Source organism: Microcaecilia unicolor, chromosome 13 (assembly GCF_901765095.1).
Source record: "Microcaecilia unicolor chromosome 13, aMicUni1.1, whole genome shotgun sequence".
In the NCBI taxonomy this organism is placed as follows: domain Eukaryota; kingdom Metazoa; phylum Chordata; class Amphibia; order Gymnophiona; family Siphonopidae; genus Microcaecilia; species Microcaecilia unicolor.
The window spans coordinates 53,387,265-53,407,978 of NC_044043.1; the positions used below are offsets into that span (position 1 = coordinate 53,387,265).

The 20,714-nt window shown below is 44.0% G+C and overlaps 1 protein-coding gene across 4 annotated transcripts in view; it reads right to left on the reverse strand.

The window, feature by feature from the left end:
* ULK2 (unc-51 like autophagy activating kinase 2) overlaps positions 1-16,531 on the reverse strand; it is a 219,040-nt gene extending 202,509 nt beyond the window's left edge. For all 4 annotated transcript variants that reach the window (XM_030222096.1, XM_030222094.1, XM_030222095.1 and 1 more), the window contains exons 1-2: positions 15,972-16,531; positions 2,666-2,758 (exon numbers count right to left, since the gene is read on the reverse strand). In XM_030222096.1, the coding sequence (XP_030077956.1) occupies positions 2,666-2,758; positions 15,972-16,061 (183 nt within the window). In that variant the 5' untranslated portion in view covers positions 16,062-16,531. The remainder of the gene's footprint in view (positions 1-2,665; positions 2,759-15,971) is intronic.
* Positions 16,532-20,714: the final 4,183 nt, after the last annotated feature.

Here is a 20,714-nt window from a genome sequence, read left to right on the forward strand (position 1 = left end):
TTCCACTCAAATTCCATCACAGACACATTAAAGATACAGCAGAAGAATTGGATTACAATAAGCTACTGGCCGTGTGGAAAAATGACATACAATTAGATTTGACGGCATCTCAACTTAAAGAGCACCTGTTAAGGATACGGAAACAAACCAGCATGACTATGCATTGGGAACTGCAATTTAAAATAGCGCTCCGCCTCTACATATCCCCGAGAAGAGCTTTCCACATGGGGCTCTCCTCGTGGGGAGAGTGCCCCAAATGTGGAGAAGTCGGAGCCACACTGGGACATATGCTCTGGAGTTGCAGGGGTGTAGTGCGATTCTGGACACTTCTGATCCAATATGTCTCTGGCCTGTGGTCAGCACAATGGAAGTATGACTCTGGGTTATTGCTGGGACACCCAAAATTCATCTATCCAATCCCAGCAGGATTTACAATTTTTGTTCAGAAAGCAATTATAGTTGCCAAACAAGTGATCATGGCTGGCTGGCTGTCTCGACAGTGTCCCACGCGGACTCAGTGGAGGACGCGCATGATAGCACTTTTGAGGTTGGAGAGAGTGGGGATAGCGGACTTTAATTCCAAAGCTGGATCACAGTTTCAAGTTGTATGGACCACATTTCTTCACACACTAACTCCGATAGCTAGGAGTAGACTATTGAACCACTAATGGTACTCTGTAGACTAACAATAAGGGGATGGGGAAGGGGGGAAGGGGAGTAGGGGGGAGAGGGGGGAGGGAAAGGGGTTAGTTGGGGGGGAAGTATATATAAAACAAGTTCTGATTATTGCGTTTTTGTAACAATGTGTTTTACTTTGCCTTGCAATAAAAAAGATTTAACATAAACTTTTTTTTTTAAATCCCTAGTATGTAGTGGCACCCCCTCCCCTGACCCTTCTATTACTTTAAAAAAAAAATTTTCACTTTGGTTAACAGAATTGTTATATTTTGTATGTATTGTATTTTGCAGTCTAAATCCTATACCTTTTCCTAATAAAGATGATTTAAATATAGAAAAATTTCCCTGGTGTATAATAGAACTCCACCAACAACTGACTCCCCGACCTTCCCCAAAGGTGTACCTGGAAAGAGGCAAGAGGGATGCCCACTCACACCTGCCTCCAGCACCACCACTTTAGAAAAACAGCAGTACCTGACCCCACTTGGTGCATCCTGGAACATACTAAGCGGGGTCAGTTTGCTAAATAAACGCAATTTTCCCTTATTTGGTTGTCTGGGTGGAGACTACTACCAAATAAAGGAAAAAAAATCCCTTATTTGGCAAGCTGACCCTGCTTGATGCACCCAGGATGCACTGGGAGGAATCAGGCATTGTTATTCTCTAAAACTGGCGCCACCAGTGTAGGTGAGGGAGGGTTAGGTGGTAGCGGTATCAATCACTCTGCATAGTCTACATTCTACTATGGCCCCTCATGATCCTTTACCTGCGAGACTTGTAAATGCTTATTCTAAGCTTTTCCTTCCTTTTTTTTTCATCTGCTCAACAGCATCTTTTTCTCAAGTCTATTTTCAAGATTTATGGAAGACATCATATATATTGCCTAAATTGAAAGATCCAAAGTTAGGTTCTTCGACCCTGGCTAATTTTAGACCTATAGCGCAAATATTACTTACTTTGAAATTAGTGGAAAAGTTTGTGTTGAATCAGCTTATGGAGCACATAGACCAGAATCATCTTTTGCATCCTCATCAGATGGTGTTCCGTTGCTCGCATAGTACTGAGACTGCTCTTTAGGTATCTACTCTAATGTATTGGCTAATATTTATTAATTTATTTGGATTTTGCTCACATCTTTTTCAGTAGTAGCTCAAGGTGGGTTACATTCAGGTACACTAGATATTTCTCTGTCCCAGGAGGGCTCACAATTTAACTTTGTACCTAAGGCAATGGAGGGTTAAGTTCAGGGGAGAATCACTCTACCGATTTCTTTAGATCTAATGGCGGCCTTTGATCTTATAGATCATGCTCTTCTTCTCCAACTTATTCAGAATTTAGGTCTTTCTCACTCAGGCCTTGCATGGTTTTCTTCCTATTTGAAAGATAGGTTATTCATAGTTCGATGGCAAAATATGGATTCTTGTGGAGTGCCGAAGGGGTCTATGTTGGCTGCTACTCTTTTTAAAATTTTCTTAATAATGCTGCTGGACCTTATACAATCGTTAGGGTTATTCATATGCTTATGCAGATGATGTGCAAATTGACAGTCTAAGGGTGTATTCCCCACCCCCAGCCCAAACAATTGTTTCATTTTTGCATTGTGCTGAGCTGAGAATGCTTTGTTTTTTTATTAACAATGCTCAATAAAGACTTTTATAAATCAAAAAAAAATTTTTTTTAATTACAAAAAGTAAGTAGAAAAAACATATAAGTGTAGCACAGTGAAACATTCTGTCAGCCTCCAGTGTCCTTGAACCGCACAGGGCCTCTGGCATCAGGAAGTGCTTGTTTTAACGGTTTGGCTCAGCGATCATCAGCTGGGCAGCTCAGGGGCTACACAGACAGTTCTAGGCAGGAAGCATATGCATGCTGACACACATATGTGCACTCTTGTCACCAGAAGACCCCACTTATATGACAAGCATAACAGAATAAGCACATAATACAAATTAAATGAACACAGTGCATAAAATGCAACCAAACATACCTTCAATATTTTAATTTCTTTGCCTAGCAGGATTTGGGATTTTGACAAATTCTTTTTGTTAATGCTCTTAATGGCAACTTCCCAGTCTGTTTTCTGAAAAGAGAAATAGCATGCTAAGTACATTTAAACAAATTATTTGGGATATATTTACCCTTACAACAGAATCCTTAGTTGCAAAGTGAATGGAAAGCCAGTGGTCAATGGTGTTATGTGGCATTGTAACAGGAAATAAATTGGGTAGACTGCACAAGTCTTATTTGATTTTACTAGGATTTAACACCTTTTTGAAGAAATTCACCCAAGGCACTATATAACAAGAATAATCTACACATAGGCAATAGACAGTTACAGCAGTACAATTATTCAATAACAGTACGTATTAAAATAGACAGCATATGGTGTAAGAGAAAGAAGAACATTTATTTGGATTTGGCTCACACCTTTTTCAGTTACATTCAGGTACAGTAGGTATTATAGACATAAGAAAGAACTACAAATAATCTAATCTTCATACCTGTAATCCACCCACTCCCATTTGGGTTCAAGGTGGATCACAAAGAAGAGGACGGCACAACAGCTGGGAAATCATACAAACTAATTCTTGCAAAATCTGTAAACATAATAGATATCAAAGAGCAGTGGCAATAATAGAGGACCCCTGGGAACTCTGCAATCCGCTTGCCAAGTAGAAAACCAAATTCTATGTTGAAAGATTCTATGGGCCCTGTTTACAAAGGCTCGCTAGCATTTTTAGCGTGCATTAACCGTGTAGATGCCCATAATATTCCTATGGGCGACTACATAGTTAGTGTGTGCTAATTTTTAGCGTGCGGTAAAAACGTTAGTGCGCCATTGTAATCAGGGCCCTATATTTTATCTTTCTTTAGAAATTCACCCAACCCCCTTAAAAATTAAATCTGAAATCCTTGGCTCAAGGATCTTTTATCTTCAGATACTAAGATGGAGAGAGGAGATTCTGTGCTAAGCTAACTCCTAAATCCAAACTGTGATGGATGCAAGTAAATCAAGAGCACCTATTTAGTAAATTGGAGACAAATGCTTCCAAGATTTGGCAAATAAAGGAATGCTCACAAAAGGTCTGTAACTAGATGGAATACTCATAGCCATATTTGATCTTGGAATAGATGTCATAACTATATGCCCCACAAAATCTGGGAAATCACCAACATCTAAAGCTCAATGTATTACTCCCTGAGGTGAATTACATATGGACAACTATCAGCAATACAATGAGAGGATGAAAACCTAAGAGCCCTCTTACTAAGCTGTGGTAAAAGGGGTCCTGCACTAGAGGCGGTGGCTATTTTTGCTGTGCACCAGGGCCCCTTTTACTGCAGCGGTAAAAAGGGCAAAAAAAAAAAAGAAATGGCCATGCGGTACGTTCGCACCTGCCACGAGACCATTTCGGTGGGGTGAGCACTTACTGCCACCCACACTGAGGTGGGGGTAGGAGCTCCTGCGCTAACAAGCATTCCCACTAGTGCTGGCGTGCACTGAAGGTGAAACTACCGCCAGCACCTGTGTTGGGCCGGCATGTGGTTCAGGGTTGCCACACAGCAACCCTTTAGTAAAAGGGCCCCTAAATGTTTTTACCTCTGTCTCCTCGACTGGGGAAAATGTTGCCCAAATCTATCTATGACTACACCTAATTCTGCATTTACAGGTAACAATTTAGTTGACAATAGAGTATCATGTTCTCTAACCTAGTTTGTCTAATATTTTATCGGAAAAGTACATTGCCAGTTCCTCAGCAGGTAATGAAAAATTATGTCTTACCTGAAAATTTTCTTTCCTTTAGTCGCAGCCCATATTGAGGTGATGGTAAGGGCTCCAGCACTAATCCAATGGTAACTGGATAGCACACGGGGCTGCAGATTACCGCCTTGTAAGCCCCCGGCACAAAAATAAATATATATATTTTTAAGCACACTGGGGGAAGGCATTGTTGCTAGGCTCCTGCGGTAGCCTGGTGGTAGTGCCAAAATGACACGCAGCTAGCAGCGGTACAAGTAGTCGCTTTGTAAAAAGGCCCTTAAATCTGGCTGCTGTACAAACTATGGGCCCCTTTACTGAAACTTAGTCAGTGCTAATGGAGTTAGCCCGTGCTAAATGTTCAGAAGCCCATTTTGTATCTATAGGCTTCTTAGCATTAAGTGCACACTAATTCCATTAGCACTCGCTAAACTTTAATTTAGGCCCCTAAGATCTTAATGAGAACATATCATTGTCCTGCCTTGATTCATAAATGGATCATGTTTCTCCATTTTACTAGCAGAAATATGAACTGAGAGACTTTGATCCCATGGAGTGGAATTGCCCAGAAATTCATCCATTTTGGAAAGAAAAACAGAAATGCACTTTATCCATTACTAACACCCTTCTTCCAAAATGAAACATATGAATTGGGAAAGGAAGATTATGGTTTAATTCAAGAATACACCTTGATGTTTGTCATTGTCTAATAGCAGCAATATGCTCTAACCAAAAGATGGAAAAGTAATTCACCACCGTCTGCTGTAGAATGGTTGTACAACATCTCTGAAATGTATTTAATGGAAAAACTCATTTATCAAATGAAAACAAAATTTCAGTCTATATAGCTACCATTTGAGAAATACCTGGGGAATTGAAAGTCAAATCTGACTTTGTTTAGAAATATCAACTTTCCAATTCACATGCTTATGGGTGGTTTATAAATAAATACTCAGTCATACTAAAAAATAAAATAAAACTAGATACACTGGAATCTGTATGATCCTCAAGGTGTAAATTCAAATTCACGAAACCATCAGATGAATATATAACATTGAATACTAGGCAAGAGGCAAAATAGACCCTTTAACATTCTGGCAACAAATATATACCACCAGATGGACAACAACCACAGAATCACTCCAATTCTTACAAGAATGGGATAACGGATGCAAAACAGTTCTAGACAATATAGCTCCGCTCCAAACCAGAACTTCGCATAGGATTAACTCAATCCCATGGTTCAACGAAGAACTGAAAGAACTAAAAACACAGGTCAGAAGACTAGAAAGAGCATGGAGCAAAAAAAAAGATGAACACACACTTAAAAGAGTGGAAACAGTTACAAAGAAAATACAAATACAGCATCAGACATACCAAAAGAACGTACTACAAAACCATAATAGGACCAGACTACAAGGATACACACAAACTCTTTTCACTCGTAAACAATCTCCTAAACACCACACGAGTCACCTCGAACAGCACAGACACCCCATCGGCAGCCAACCTAGCGAAGTATTTCAATGAAAAAATTACAAAGCTCCGACGCATGATACCAAGTAACACCATTGAATATTCAAGTATCCTTGAATGCCTAGACCCAACACCCGGGGAATACCCAGCTGACCGATCATGGACCAACTGTGACCTAATTTCAGTAGATGAACTCACACACTGGCTTAAAAAATATGCCAAATCTCAGTGCAAACTGGACATTTGCCCCACCAGCCTAATAAGAGCTGCACCCAAACAATTTAAAAAAGACCTCACGAACCAAGTAAACTATAGACTCCTACATGGTCTCTTCCCCACGGAAAATGGAAACATACTACTCACGCCGCTGCCAAAAGATGCCAAGAAAAGCACAATGGACTTAACCAACTACCAACCAGTCGCCTCTATCCCACTCACCACAAAATTGATGGAAGGCATAGTGACGAAGCAGCTCACGGACTACCTGACCAAACACTTAATTCTACACAAATCACAGTCAGAATTCCGATCAAATCATAGCACCGAAACCGTACTAGTGTCTGCAATGAACTCCTTTAAAACAACAATTGCAATCGGCAAGAACATACTCATATTACAATTCGACATGTCCAGTGCCTTCGACATGGTGGATCATGAAATACTATTACACATTCTAGAATACTTCGGAATCGGAGGCCCAGTTCTCAAATGGTTCAAAGGATTCCTCACCACTAGATCCTACCAAGTTATAACGAATACTGCCAGATCACCGCCCTGGATACCGGAATGTGGAGTCCCTCAAGGATCCCCCCTTTCACCTACAATCTTCAACCTAATGAGGACACCACTAGCCAAATTCTTGGCCAATCAAAACCTTAACCCTTACATATATGCCGATGATGTCACAATCTACATCCCGTTTAAGAAGGACTTAAACGAAATAACCAACGAGATCAACCAGAGCTTCCAGATCATGCACTCATGGGCGGACTCATTCCAGCTAAAGCTCAATGCTGAAAAAACACAATGCCTAGTTCTCACCTCCCAATACAATGCAAACAATTACTCCACTATAACCAGACCTTACTGCACACTGCCTATATCAGAAAACCTGAAAATTCTTGGAGTCACCATTGATCGAAACCTCACACTCAATACCCACGTGAAGAACACAATGAAAAAAAATGTTCCAATCGATGTGGAAACTCAAAAGAATTAAACCTTACTTCCCAAGAAATATCTTTCGCACCCTAGTGCAGTCACTAGTTATAAGCCACTTGGACTACTGCAACGCCTTGTACGCAGGCTGTAAAGAACAGACCATTAAAAAATTCCAGACAACCCAAAACATGGCAGCCAGGCTCATCTTTGGAAAACCTAAATATGAAAGCGCGAAGCCCCTACGAGAGAAACTGCATTGGCTTCCGCTCAAGGAACGAATTGAATTCAAGATTTGCACTTCACGCAGATGCCCCACTCTATATGCTAACTCTAGTGGACCTACCGCCCAGAAACGCCAAAAGATCGGCCCGCAAATTCCTAAACCTGAATTTCCCCAGCTGCAAAGGAGTGAAGTACAAACAAGCTTATGCTACGACCTTTGCATACAAAAGCACAGTTTTGGAATGCGCTATCCAAAACCCTGAAAACCATGAACAATCTAATCAGCTTCCGCAAAGCTCTGAAAACACACCTCTTTAACAAAGCTTACAATAACCACCCTCAATGATACAATTCATCCCCAAATCACCCAAACACACCTAAAACATTTCTCATACAACCTACCCAACATCAGCCCATCTATCACCTCTCTTACCTCAGCTTATGATCAACTGTATTTAAATCATGTACTGACTTTATCATAACCTTACTCTGTAAGCCACATTGAGCCTGCAAAAAGGTGGGATAATGTGGGGTACAAATGCAATAAATAAATAAATACAAATCTTTTCTAATAGTTGACCATTTCCTGGAGAGTTCTATATTATAATTCTACCTCGTGAAAAAAGGCATGCCATCTTAATACTATCTCCTAGACTGGGAAAACAGATGCAGAAACACATTAGACGAAATAGCACCACTACAAACAAGAACCTCACGAAGACACAACTCGATACCATGGTATAATGAAGAAGTGAAAAGACTAAAAACACAAGCTAGGAGGCTCAAACGAACATGGAAAAAAATAAAGGATGACCACACACTCAATGCATGGAAACAAATGCAAAGAAAATACAAATATGCAATAAGACAAAGGTTTTACTACAAAACCAAAATAGTGCCAGACTACAAAGACACGCATAAACTTTACCAACTCGTAAACAAATTACTAGATACCACAACCAACACAGACACCCCACCCGCAGATAAACTTTCTGAATATTTAATGAGAAAATTGTAAACCTACGCAATACGTTACCACAGAACACCATTGACATCGAAAAATTGACTGTCTGGACCCAATTCTCAGTGAATACCCAGCAGACCGAACCTGGCCAAACTTCGCTCTCCTTACCGTTGAAACCGTCACCCAAGCGATTAACAGGTTCACCAAATCCCACTGTGAACTGGACATATGCCCCAACAACCTAATAAAATCCGCCCCTCAACGCTTCAAAGCTGACCTCACATCATACCGTAACTACTTGCTACAACATGGACTCTTTCTTAAGGACAAAGGCAATATACTACTCACCCCAATACCTACTCAAAGAAAAAAAGCAAATGCAATCACGACTGGTAGCATCTATCCCTCTGGTAGTCAAACTACTGGAAAGCATGGTAAGCAAACAACTTACCAACTACTTAAACAAATTCTCAATATTACACGAATCGCAATCAGGATTCCGCTCCAACCACAGCACCGAAACAGTATTAATCACTCTCCTAACCAAATTCAAACAAGAAATTGCAACTGGCAAGAGTTTACTTCTCCTACAATTTGACATGTCTAGTGCGTTTGACATGGTAAACATAAAATACTAGTAAACATCCTAGAATACTTCGGGATCGGTGGAAGCATACTTAGTTGGATCAAGGGCTTCCTAACCGCAAGAACATACCAAGTGATAGCAAATTCGAACACATCATCACCATGGAAACCAGAAATGTGGAGTACCCCAAGGATCACCGCTATCACCGACCCTAAGGCCTTAACCCTTACATCTACGCAGACGATGTCACGATATACATCCCATTCAAACATTCTAACAGAAATCATAAATGAAATCAAACTTAGCTTTCAAATCATGAACTCATGGGCGGATGCATTTCAATTAAAACTTAACTCAGAAAAAACACACAGTCTCATCCTCTCATCATAATACAACACGAACAAATTCACCAATATATACACCCCAGACTACACCCTTCCCGTTTCAGACAGCCTGAAAATTCTCAGAGTTACAATTGACCAGAATCTCACTCATAAAAAGCCAAGCAAAAAATACAACAAAGAAAATGTCCCACTCAATGTGGAAACTCAAACGAGTAAAACTTTTCTTCCCGAGGGAAATATTCCGCAGCCTGGTACAATCAATGGTTCTAAGTGACCTAGACTACTGCAATGCAATCTATGCCGGATGCAAAGAACAAATCATTAAGAAACTCCAAACTGCCCAAAACACCACAGCCAGACTCATATTTGGAAAAATGAAATACGAAAGTGCCAAACCCTTACGAGAAAAACTACATTAGCTCTCAATCAAAGAACATATTGCGTTCAAAATCTGCACCCTGGTTCATAAAATTATTCATGGCGAAGCCCCAGTCTACATGGCAGACCTCATAGACTTATCAACCAGGAACACAAAAAGGTCAACACGTACATACCTAAACCTCCACTACCCTAGCTGAAAAGGACTAATATTGTAAAGTGGATCCTCTTTTCTCCTGGAATGCAGCCCTTCCACAAAACCAAACTAAACAAAAACCCACTCCTGTATGGCTCCCCTTTTTCCCAAAACAACAAACACTGCTACAGCGTGCAGGCTTCAACCGCTGCTTTCTCTCCCGGTCCCCTGAAGAGTAGCAGTAAAAAGAAAAAAAAACACACGGCTCAATTCAGCCCTGGTTTCAAAACACAGTCCAATTTTAGCCAAGCTTTAAACACAGCACAGTCCAGCTAGGCTTTCAAAACACAGTTCAATTTTAGCCAAGCTTTAAACACAGCACAGTCCAGCTAGGCTTTCAAAACACAGTTCAATGGCTTTGCGCGGGCTCAAAGCCTAGGGTCCCACCCTCTTGGTCAGTCCTACTCCTACCTGACCTCCTCCCGCTTGACCCGGCTTAGCCCCACTACTCTCTTGGCTTTTGCTGAGCCAGAGCTGAAAAGTCCATCGGCTCTTCCAGGGTGTTCTCCGGTTCAGTCAACTCCATAGGGCAAGGCTCACTCTCCTCCTCTCTCCCCTCAGGAGCCCAATCCAAATTCTCTTCACCCCGCCCTTCTCCCAGCTGCTCACCCTTTTCTTCATTAAAGTTCTTTGGAGTCCCTTCTTTCTCCACCCACTTGTTCCACCACCTCATCCACCAGGTTGGAGAATCAGCCTTACTCCTTCCCCTGCGGCCCTCCTCTGGAGACTCCTGGGAATGCACATAGTTTCTCTTATCCCCGGTCTCCCTTGGGGCATGCTGGGAGTTGTAGTTCTTTTTCTCTAGGTTTTTCCTGGGGAATGCCTGCCTATAACGGGGGTATTCTGGCCTATCCCAGGGTTCCTTTGGGGCCTGTCCTACATACTCTTTACATACCCCCCCCCTTAAATTTCCACCCCCGCATTCTTTTCTCGCCTGCTCCAATGCCTCCCGTCTACCCCTCTGCTCCTTTTTTCCCAAAGCTATCCCCTTTCTCTCTTTTTCCTCAGCGTCAGGGACTCGCCGAGCCTGAGAGCGGGTAGTGACCAACCCTCTTTTTTCACTAATACACTCGGTAAAGGGGGGCCAGTCCCTTCCCAAAATCATCTCCTGGGGTAGTCTGGGCAGCACGGCCATGGCTATCTCTATGTCCCCTGTGGGCCCCTTCACGTGAACCCTATGGATGGTATAACGAGTACTGGCCCCATGTATACATTGAATAGCCACTGCTCCCTCACAGGTATCCTTACCTCCTGTCCTCCTCTTTCTTATTTGTTCCCATAACCTCCTAGAGATCATGGACTGGTCTGCCCCAGAGTCTAACATGGCTACAATAGGTAAACCCTCCACCTCCACCTTGGCGGTATACCGAGGCCTAAACCCTTGGGCAACCTGCGAGGTCCATCCCTCTCGACCTGGGCAATCCCTCCTGAAGTGCCCCGCCTTCCCACACTTATAACAGAATTTTCCTTCATACGAGGGGGCCTTTTTTTCGGGGCCTGAGGGCACTACGGGCTTTCTACCACCCCAGCCGTGATCGGGTTTAAAGAAGGAGCTTTTGGAACCCCAGCCTCCCACAGGTCGGGGCTTACCCCCCTCCAGGTTGGGTTCTCCCCAATGTTGGGCTTCCAAATAACACTCCACCCCGGCTGTCACGGCCTCCACCGTCTTACAGCCCCTTTGGACCAATCCTGCCCTCATCTCCCTGGGAAGGCCCTGCAGGAACTGCTCCACTACCAATTTTTGAAGAATCTCTTCCGTGGTGCGGCGCTCAGGTTCCAACCATTTTTTTACCAAGTCCATCAGTCTAGTGGCCACCGCTTTAGGGGTTTCCCCCTTTTCCCATTTAGTGGACCGGAACTTACACCTATAAGCCTGGGTTCTTAGTCCATATCTGTCCTTAATGGCCTCTCTCAACCTCCCATAATTGGCCGCGTCCGCAGGAGCCAAGTCTCTAAAGGCTCTTAGAGCCTCCCCAGATAATGAGGGCACTAACCGCATGGCCCACTGCTCTTGTGGCCATCCTGCGGCCACTGCCACCCTCTCGAAGGCGGTCAGGAAATCCTCTACATTATCCTGCTCAGACAACTTTCCCCAAGTAAGTGAGTTCAGGGATAAAGGTCCTACCACACCGCTTCCTCCTGGTCCCTGTCCAGTTGCGCTGGCTCCACCGCCCCTGGGAGCCTCGATCCCTCGCTGAAAAAAGTCCTGGAGCATATTCAGCACCGGTTGTTGCTGCTCTCGTGCCGCCGTCAAGGAGTCTTCCACCATCTTCCTCATCAGTTCTTGCTGTTTCTGGAACTGCATCGTCATCCACGCGAAGATCTCCTTGGGGTCCATCCTTGCTCCGGAACAGCGACTCCTGGTGGGGAAAAAAAACACAGAGGACACCTCCAAGTGCGGTTTCACTACTTTTCCCCTTTTACTAGGATCCCTTTATTTCCCCCAATCTAGGCCCCGCTTACCGGAACCCCAGACGGGTCTGCGCCTTTCTCAGCGTTGGCCCCTCCGTCGGGCTTTTCTGTCCTGCTGGTCTGGGCCTCCTCGAGCGACAGGTCCGCGACGCGATCCCACTTCTGACACCAATTGTAAAGTGGATCCTCTTTTCTCCTGGAATGCAGCCCTTCCACAAAACCAAACTAAACAAAAACCCACTCCTGTATGGCTCCCCTTTTTCCCAAAACAACAAACACTGCTACAGCGTGCAGGCTTCAACGGCTGCTTTCTCTCCCGGTCCACTGGAGAGTAGCAGTAAAAAGAAAAAAAAAACACACGGCTCAATTCAGCCCTGGTTTCAAAACACAGTCCAATTTTAGCCAAGCTTTAAACACAGCACAGTCCAGCTAGGCTTTCAAAACACAGTTCAATTTTAGCCAAGCTTTAAACACAGCACAGTCCAGCTAGGCTTTCAAAACACAGTTCAATGGCTTTGCGCGGGCTCAAAGCCTAGGGTCCCACCCTCTTGGTCAGTCCTACTCCTACCTGACCTCCTCCCGCTTGTCCCGGCTACTCTCTTGGCTTTCGCTGAGCCAGAGCTGAAAAGTCCATCGGCTCTTCCAGGGTGTTCTCCGGTTCAGTCAACTCCATAGGGCAAGGCTCACTCTCCTCCTCTCTCCCCTCAGGAGCCCAATCCATATTCTCTTCACCCCGCCCTTCTCCCAGCTGCTCACCCTTTTCTTCATTAAAGTTCTTTGGAGTCCCTTCTTTCTCCACGCACTTGTTCCACCACCTCTTCCACCAGGTTGGAGAATCAGCCTTACTCCTTCCCCTGCGGCCCTCCTCTGGAGACTCCTGGGAATGCACATAGTTTCTCTTATCCCCGGTCTCCCTTGGGGCATGCTGGGAGTTGTAGTTCTTTTTCTCTAGGTTTTTCCTGGGGAATGCCTGCCTATAACGGGGGTATTCTGGCCTATCCCAGGGTTCCTTTGGGGCCTGTCCTACATACTCTTTACAATATATAAATCAACATATGCATCCAGCTTCTCCTATATAAGCACGCAACTATGGAATGCACTTCCAAACGTCATAAAAACAATGCATGACTTAAACTTCTGGAAATCATTAAAAACCACCCTGTTCAAAAAGGCATATCATAATGATCCAAACTAAACACCTGAATCCTGCTACACAACAAAACTCATATCAGAACTGGACAAAACTTAACTCTTTCTCCTTGACTACTTAATTTACTCTGTCACTTATGAACCTTAACGCAAAACCACTTTGTATTTCTCATACCGGAATTGGTGATTGCCATCACGGTAATATGTAAGCCACATTGAGCCTGAAAATAGGTGGGAAAATGTGGGATACAAATGCAACAAATAAATAAAATCACAGCAGCACAGTAAATGACAGCAGATAAAGACCCACAAGGTCCATCCAGTCTGCCCAACAAGCTGTCCAGAGCCACGCTCGATGCTCTATGCGGGCCCCAGTCACCCATGCTCAAATGCTAATTATCAAGTCTCCACCATGCCCAACAATACAGGCAGCCAAACATGATTGAGTCATTATCACCAGGTATTGCTAAGAGTATTCAACCTACCAGTCAAGATATCTTCCCCTACCGTTTTTGACACTACTCTCCTGGGAAGTCTTTATATCCTTGAAAACATATGACCTCCAAAACTGGACACAGTACTCCACAAGTGGGTCCTCACCAAAACTTGTAGAGGGGCATCAACATCACCTTTCTTTTGCTGGTTATGCCTTTCTCTATGCAGCCTAGCGTTCTTCCAGCAACAGCCACCGCCTTGACATACTGTTACACAGCCTTGAGATCCTCAGACACTATCACCCCAAGGCCTCTCTCCTGATCTGTGCATGTCAGTCTCTCACTCTCTAGCACATACTGCTCTTCAGTAGAATATCATGGGTGGGGCGGTCCGCCCCAGGTGCAGGGAGTTGCACGGCTGTTGGATCCATCAGTCCCCTGCTCCCTCTAACATTACTTCCTGTCAGGGCCGCCAAGAGACTGAGTCAGGCCCAGGGCAGGGCCGCCGCCCCCATGATCGTCACCACTGCTGCCCCCTCCCCCCCCCAGGATCACCGCTGCTGCTGTCCCTCCCGGATTGCCACCTCTGCAACAGCAATATAAATACCTTGGCTAGTGGAAATCCCGAGGCCATGCCAGCAGAAGAGGTCTTCCTCCAGCGCTGCTCCTCACTCTGCTCACTGCCTGCCCCGTGGCTGCTTTTTCTCTCAGCGAATGCTCGATTTGAAAACCAAGCCAGCATGGCCTGAGAAGAAAACCAGCCACTTGGCAAACAATGGGCAGAGTGAAGAACAGCGCTGGAGGAAGACCTGCAGTGTCTGCTCCTCTGGGTCCTCTCTCCAGCCTCCAAGGGGGGCCCAGCGCCGGAGTTTTCTCTCTTCTGCTCCTGCCACCCAGGTCCCGACAGAAGGAGAGAGAGAGACCCCAACGCCGGGGCCCCCCTTGGAGGCCCAGGGAATTTTGCTCCCCCTGCCCCCCCCCCCCCCCCCTCAGCGGTCCTGCTTCCTGTTCCGGGGCAGGGAACCAGCAGAGCTGACAGCCACACGTCTGCTCCATGCACCCCTTGCTTGGTGGGGGGGGAGGGAGCACAGCAGCAACCTGCCCCAGGTGGCAACCAAGCTAGGTACACCACTGCTGCTCTTTTGGATTTCTACACCCCAAGTGCAGCTGACTTTTTATGAACCACCTGATTCTCTTTTGTATATACTGGATTTTGTTTCTACAGTGTATTTTCATTACCTTTTAGTAACTATAATTTTAAAAAAATGTAAATGATTTCCCCCCCTAGTAATTTATTTGGATTTTGCTCACACCTTTTTCAGTAATAGCTCAAGGTGAGATACAATCAGGTATACTAGGTTTTCTACATATGAACACATTGGGTGGGCAAATTAGGTGCACTGGGAAGCCAGATCCAGTACTTTCTGAACAACTATGTCCAATCACTAGCAAATATTTTTACACTGTATTTAAAACGCAGAAGTAATCTATTCATGTACATGAAACTTAAAGTTGACATTTTCACAGATGTGTGACAAATCCTTAATGAACACTGGATATGGTCAGATGGTATGCATGGTTTACCAGCAAGGGTTACAAAAAAAACTGAAAGAAGGAAAGATGGAGGTAAAGTTCGGGAGGGTTACAAAGTTCTCAACTTGCATTTGCTGACAAACAACTGTTTCAGTCTATCAATGATGGAGCGCTAAGATTATTTTTTTTTTAGTGGTGGGGGGGCAGGTATATTATTAAAGTCGAAACACTGAACACCCTACTCACCAGAACGCTGAGCTCACAGGCACACAATAAGAGAAATCCAATCAAGAGCTGAACCAATGACATCCAAAAGACAACATAGCTAGAAATGTTTAGCTTCAAAAGTCAGCAATAATGCCCTGCACTACAGTCTAATCTTGAAACATCAGCATTGTAAATATTTACAATGCACCTGCCTCTCCCTGCAGCTAACGCTTCGCTCGTTCTGTTATACAACAAAGAGCACGTGCCTTGGGCTCACTGCACAGGCTCCGCGCACAGAACCGGAGTGTACCTTCCCAGTAAACAACAGAAGGAGGTAATAATTAAAGCAGATAACAAGGACATTTACCCTTCTGTCAGCCCATAAACGATATCATGCAACGATTAATACAATTGTTGTCCACAAGCAGAGGTTACCTTGTCGAAAAAAAAAATGTAAACAATCACAATTACCTTCCTATGGCGGCCCTTGAACACCACAGCGAAGGCTCCGTGCCCGATCAGGTCCTTGCGGCTGTACTCGAAGTCACCGACTACCTCCATGCCGGCGCCAGGGGAAGAGGGGAGCGGGAGGCCTCAGGCGACGAAAGGCAGCAGGTGCCCGGCAGCCCTCAGTTCCGGAGCTCCGGTGGCACACGGCGGGGCGGGCGGCCGTGCCCCCGCCACCATCCCGCGGCCCACGACAGCAAAAGGCAAGAGCATCCGAATTCAAAACAGCAAAGACTGGAGGCAAGGGACAACAGGCGCTGCCACTCTTTATTTCACTAGGTCATGTTCCGGCCGAGGCGGGGGGGAGGAGGGTTCTGGGGTCAGCACAGGGCCGGTATCGGAAAGAAACCAGGGGGGGAAGGGGGAAGAACGGCACGGACTGACGGCGACCTCTTCACAGTCCGCGCGGGGGGAGGTCACCTCACAGAAACCGGAGTCCAGAAGGTTCAGAAGGAATAAGAATGAAGACAGTGTTGGAGAACAAAGAAGAGGAACCACGACCCCTCTTACCACTCCAACCTCAACCTACCCCTAACTAACTACTACCGCGGCGCGCAATGCGCCGCCGCACTCGCTCTTATAGGACGAAGAGCGCATGCCGTAACCTTCCGAGCCGCTAAAGAGTCCGCGCGCTTGACACGGGTTCCTAGGCAGGATCCAAAGGGTGAACGGCCCAAACCCCAGCTCTAGTCGCAAAGCGATAAAAAGAGAATTATTATGCTTTCGGGTTCTGTTCCTCATGGGGCAAAGCAATTTTTCTCTCCAAATCTCGCTTGGTGAGGGGATTCGGCTCCACATAAGGCATAAGCAGGCGGGGTTTCCGCGAGGTGTCACTCGAGGACAGTCTCTCGCTGTGCAAGGAAAAAAGGGGAGAGGAGGAGAGAGCGGGGGCAATAGGCAGCTTTTAGGAGAAACTCTATTGTCCCGGGCATGATCACACCGCAAGCAGTGCTTGTTAGCAGTTGCCTGCCACTCTTCTTCCTGTCAAAGCGATGACGCTGATTGGGGGAAAATATAAACATTATAGAACGTGACGGTAGAAAAACAACAATTATTTTAGGCAGTAGAAGTCACGCCAACCAATGTTTTACCCAATGAGGTTAGACTTAGACAGGAGACGGCATGAGCCTATTTAGCCCATTATGTGGGCTGAAGCCACTAGTTTGCCGGCAGTAGGCGGATCTTGCCGCCGTTTTGGTTCACCCAAAACAATAGCAAACGATATTGAAAACAATAGCAAAAGATCATTAAAAATAACAGACTGCCTATACGTGGTCCATCTGTAAAAAGTCTAAAGCTGTTCTAGTTGGATAGGCAGTGCCTTATAAGATGGAGGATAAAAGTTTCTTTTTTAATTGTTTCACAGCTTTTTTTATTTATTTGTAAGCTTCCCATGTCTATATATATATCATGACATAACATTTATTATCACTAAATCAATTAAAAAAAACTTATTGTAGCTAGTAGAAAAAGCAGTAATAAACTCTATTTTGTGCTCATTTTTCTAAACTGATTTATACAATACAACACATTTAAGTGAACCTGCAGCATGGCCATTTCTTTTTTTTTTTTTTTGCCCTTTTTACCGCTGCAGTAAAAGGGGCCCTGGTGCACAGCAAAAATAGCCACCGCCTCTAGTGCAGGACCCCTTTTACCACAGCTTAGTAAGAGAGCCCTTAGGTTTTCATCCTCTCATTGTATTGCTGATAGTTGTCCTTAGGTTCATTTTAACTATTGTTGTAATCTTCATGGTGATATCAAGATGGAATACATAATAATTACATTTTAGTAAAATTAAGCTCTCCTTTCATTGGGCATATGGAATCACATCTTCACCTCATCTGTTTTGTAGAAGTTTACATTTTAGGTACACAAATGGATTATTCTGTTGTGAGCATGTTTCAGGGACAAGTGGTTTTATAAGTCAAAATAATAACAATAAATATTTGGTTTCATGCAGATCTCTTTTGTTTAAACATAATGAAATGGGATATAAGCCCCTAATGCAGTCCATTGGTTTTCTTATATTTTGTTCTTGTTATGACTTATACTGTGCCAAAACTGAAAACTCTTTATCTGTTCTATCTGATTGATAATAAATGGAGCTCATTGTGAACACTATATACCCTAAAAGGTTGTTTTGTGGCTGTACATGAGGAATTGTAATATTGAATAAATAAGTATATGTTTTTCTTCCTAGTTATGCATCCAACGGTTATATAATCCTTTCAAGAAAGCCAGTTAATCGTTTAACTGTGAAACATAACCACAAAGGCATGGTATGATCTCATTTCCAGCTAAGGAGCAGGCTATTTTGAATTAGTCTTCACTGGACCAAACTTGCTTTCCTTGTGCCATCAGCATCCTGCTGGAAAGGTAGTGCCTTAAAAGAAGGAGAATAAAGGATTTTATTTTATTTTTTACATTTATATCCCACATTATCCCAAGCAAATTCAGTTTCAATGTGGCTTACATTTGAAAATACTGTGAGACAGAATAATAGAATTCAGTAACATAATGGGAGCAAGTAGGTGGATATGTCTGGAACATTTAACAAAGTTGAGATTAGAATATATACCCATTTAAAAGTATGTCCTGTAATGATGCCACATGTTCAGAAATCATTGCCATAAAGTATAGGCAGTTCAAACATTATCACATGCACACAGGCATCCATACACACATTGCAAAAAACAACTCCTACAGATTACATCCAAAACTTAATTTTTATTTCCTCATTTCCGTCTTCCAAAATTCTAGACTACAGAAGTACAAATCAGTAGGACCCAAAACAGTCAAAAACAAGAAAAATCAGAAACAATGCAGTTTATGCCTAATTGTTCAACCACCCTTAGGATTCACCTTTGGGTTTAAAAAGCAATAATATGTGCATGTAAGATCTGGATAAACAAATTAGAACAATCTAAAGGAAATAAATGCCCATTATATGTAATATTTTGTAGCAATAATGAAACAGTGATGGAATATTCACATAGCAGGCAGCCAACAGATTTATTTTCCACTGAACATAACTAACTTTGGGCCCCTTTTACAAAGCTGTGGTAAAAAGGGTCCTGTGGTAGCATCGGCGCATGGTTTTGCTGCATACTGAGGCCCCTTTTGACTACAGTGGGTAAAAGGCTTTTTTTAAGGAAATGGCCTTGGGGGAGCCCTTACTGTCACCTATTTTGGCGTTGGTAAGGGCTCCCACACTAAGCCGTCGGTAACCAAGCAGTGTGCGGGGCTGTCCGATTACTGCCAGGTAAGTCCCTAGCACTAAAAAAATAAAAGTATTTTTTTTCAGCACTGGAAATAGCGCACATTTGGGGCAGGCACTACTGCTGGGGTCCTGCAGTAGCCCAACAGTAGTGCCGGATTGGCACATGGCAAAGCAGCGATACGGGTATTGCCACTTTGTAAAAGGGACCCTTTTTATGAACTTGAGATGGCTAGTAGTGTGCTGAACTGGACAATGTTGGCACATTTAGACTGAATCTGGACAGAACATCTGCATGAAGGAAGGCGGAAGCTGTTCCTGATTATTCAATATCTCTCTATGAATTAGTAGTAATAAAAAAAAGGCAAGTGCATTTTTATAATATACCACTGCATTCCACAAAACAAAAGGAGCAAGTTCTCAAATACCATCTTTTTCTTTTGATGTACACACAGGAAAAAAATATGTTAAATGCTCCCAAGTTTCAACCTTATTAATGTTTGTTTGTTTGTTTGTTTTTAACTTTGTACTTATAAATAGTAACTGATTATTGAGCATCTGATTCTCATAACATGTCTGTTTTGGTGGCCCTTTACTAGGTGAAAACATTTCTGCACGAATACAGGGAGTCCCTATAACCAGACCCTCCAAATGACACAATGATTATGATTTAGAACTAATTACTACTCTAACCGATGAAAGTGGATGCAGCAGCTCATAGATTTGCTTTATTTTGAGTGTACGGGGATGACGGCTGAGCGGGGGAGTGACCAAGCTGGTCTGGTGATGGCATAAGTCAAAAAGATGCTTTGTATAAGGAGAGGAATAGCCAGCAGGAAAACCGGTGAGACCTAATTTGGAGTATCATGTGCATTGTGCAGTTCTGCAGACTGCACCTTGAGAAGGATGTAAACTGGATGTATACCCTGGAGGAAAGGTGGGATGGGGGAAATATGATAAAGATATTTAAATACCTCCAAGCTAGAAATAGGAGTTGAATGTTTTTCAGGGATGGCCAATGGGTTTCTGATAACATAGTAACATAGTAGATGACGGCAGAAAAAGACCTTTACGGTCCATCCAGTGTGTCCAACAAGATAAACTCTTATGTGCTACTTTTTATTTGTACCTGTCCTCTTCAGGGCACAGACAGAATAAGTCTGCCCCACACTATCCCCACCTCCCAACCACCAGCCCCACCTCCCACCAGTTGGCTCTGGCACAGACCGTATAAGTCTGCCCATCACTATCCCCTCCTCCCAACCAACAGTCCCGCCTCCCACCACCAGCTCTGGCACAGACCGTATAAGTCTGCCCATCACTATCCTCTCCTCTGAACCACCAGTCCCGCCTTCCACCAACGGCTCTGGCACAGACCGTATAAGTCTGCCCAGCATTAGCCCCGCCTCCCACCACCGGCTCTGCCACCCAATCTCGGCTAAGCTCCTGAGGATCTATTCCTTCTGAACAGGATTCCTTTATGTTTATCC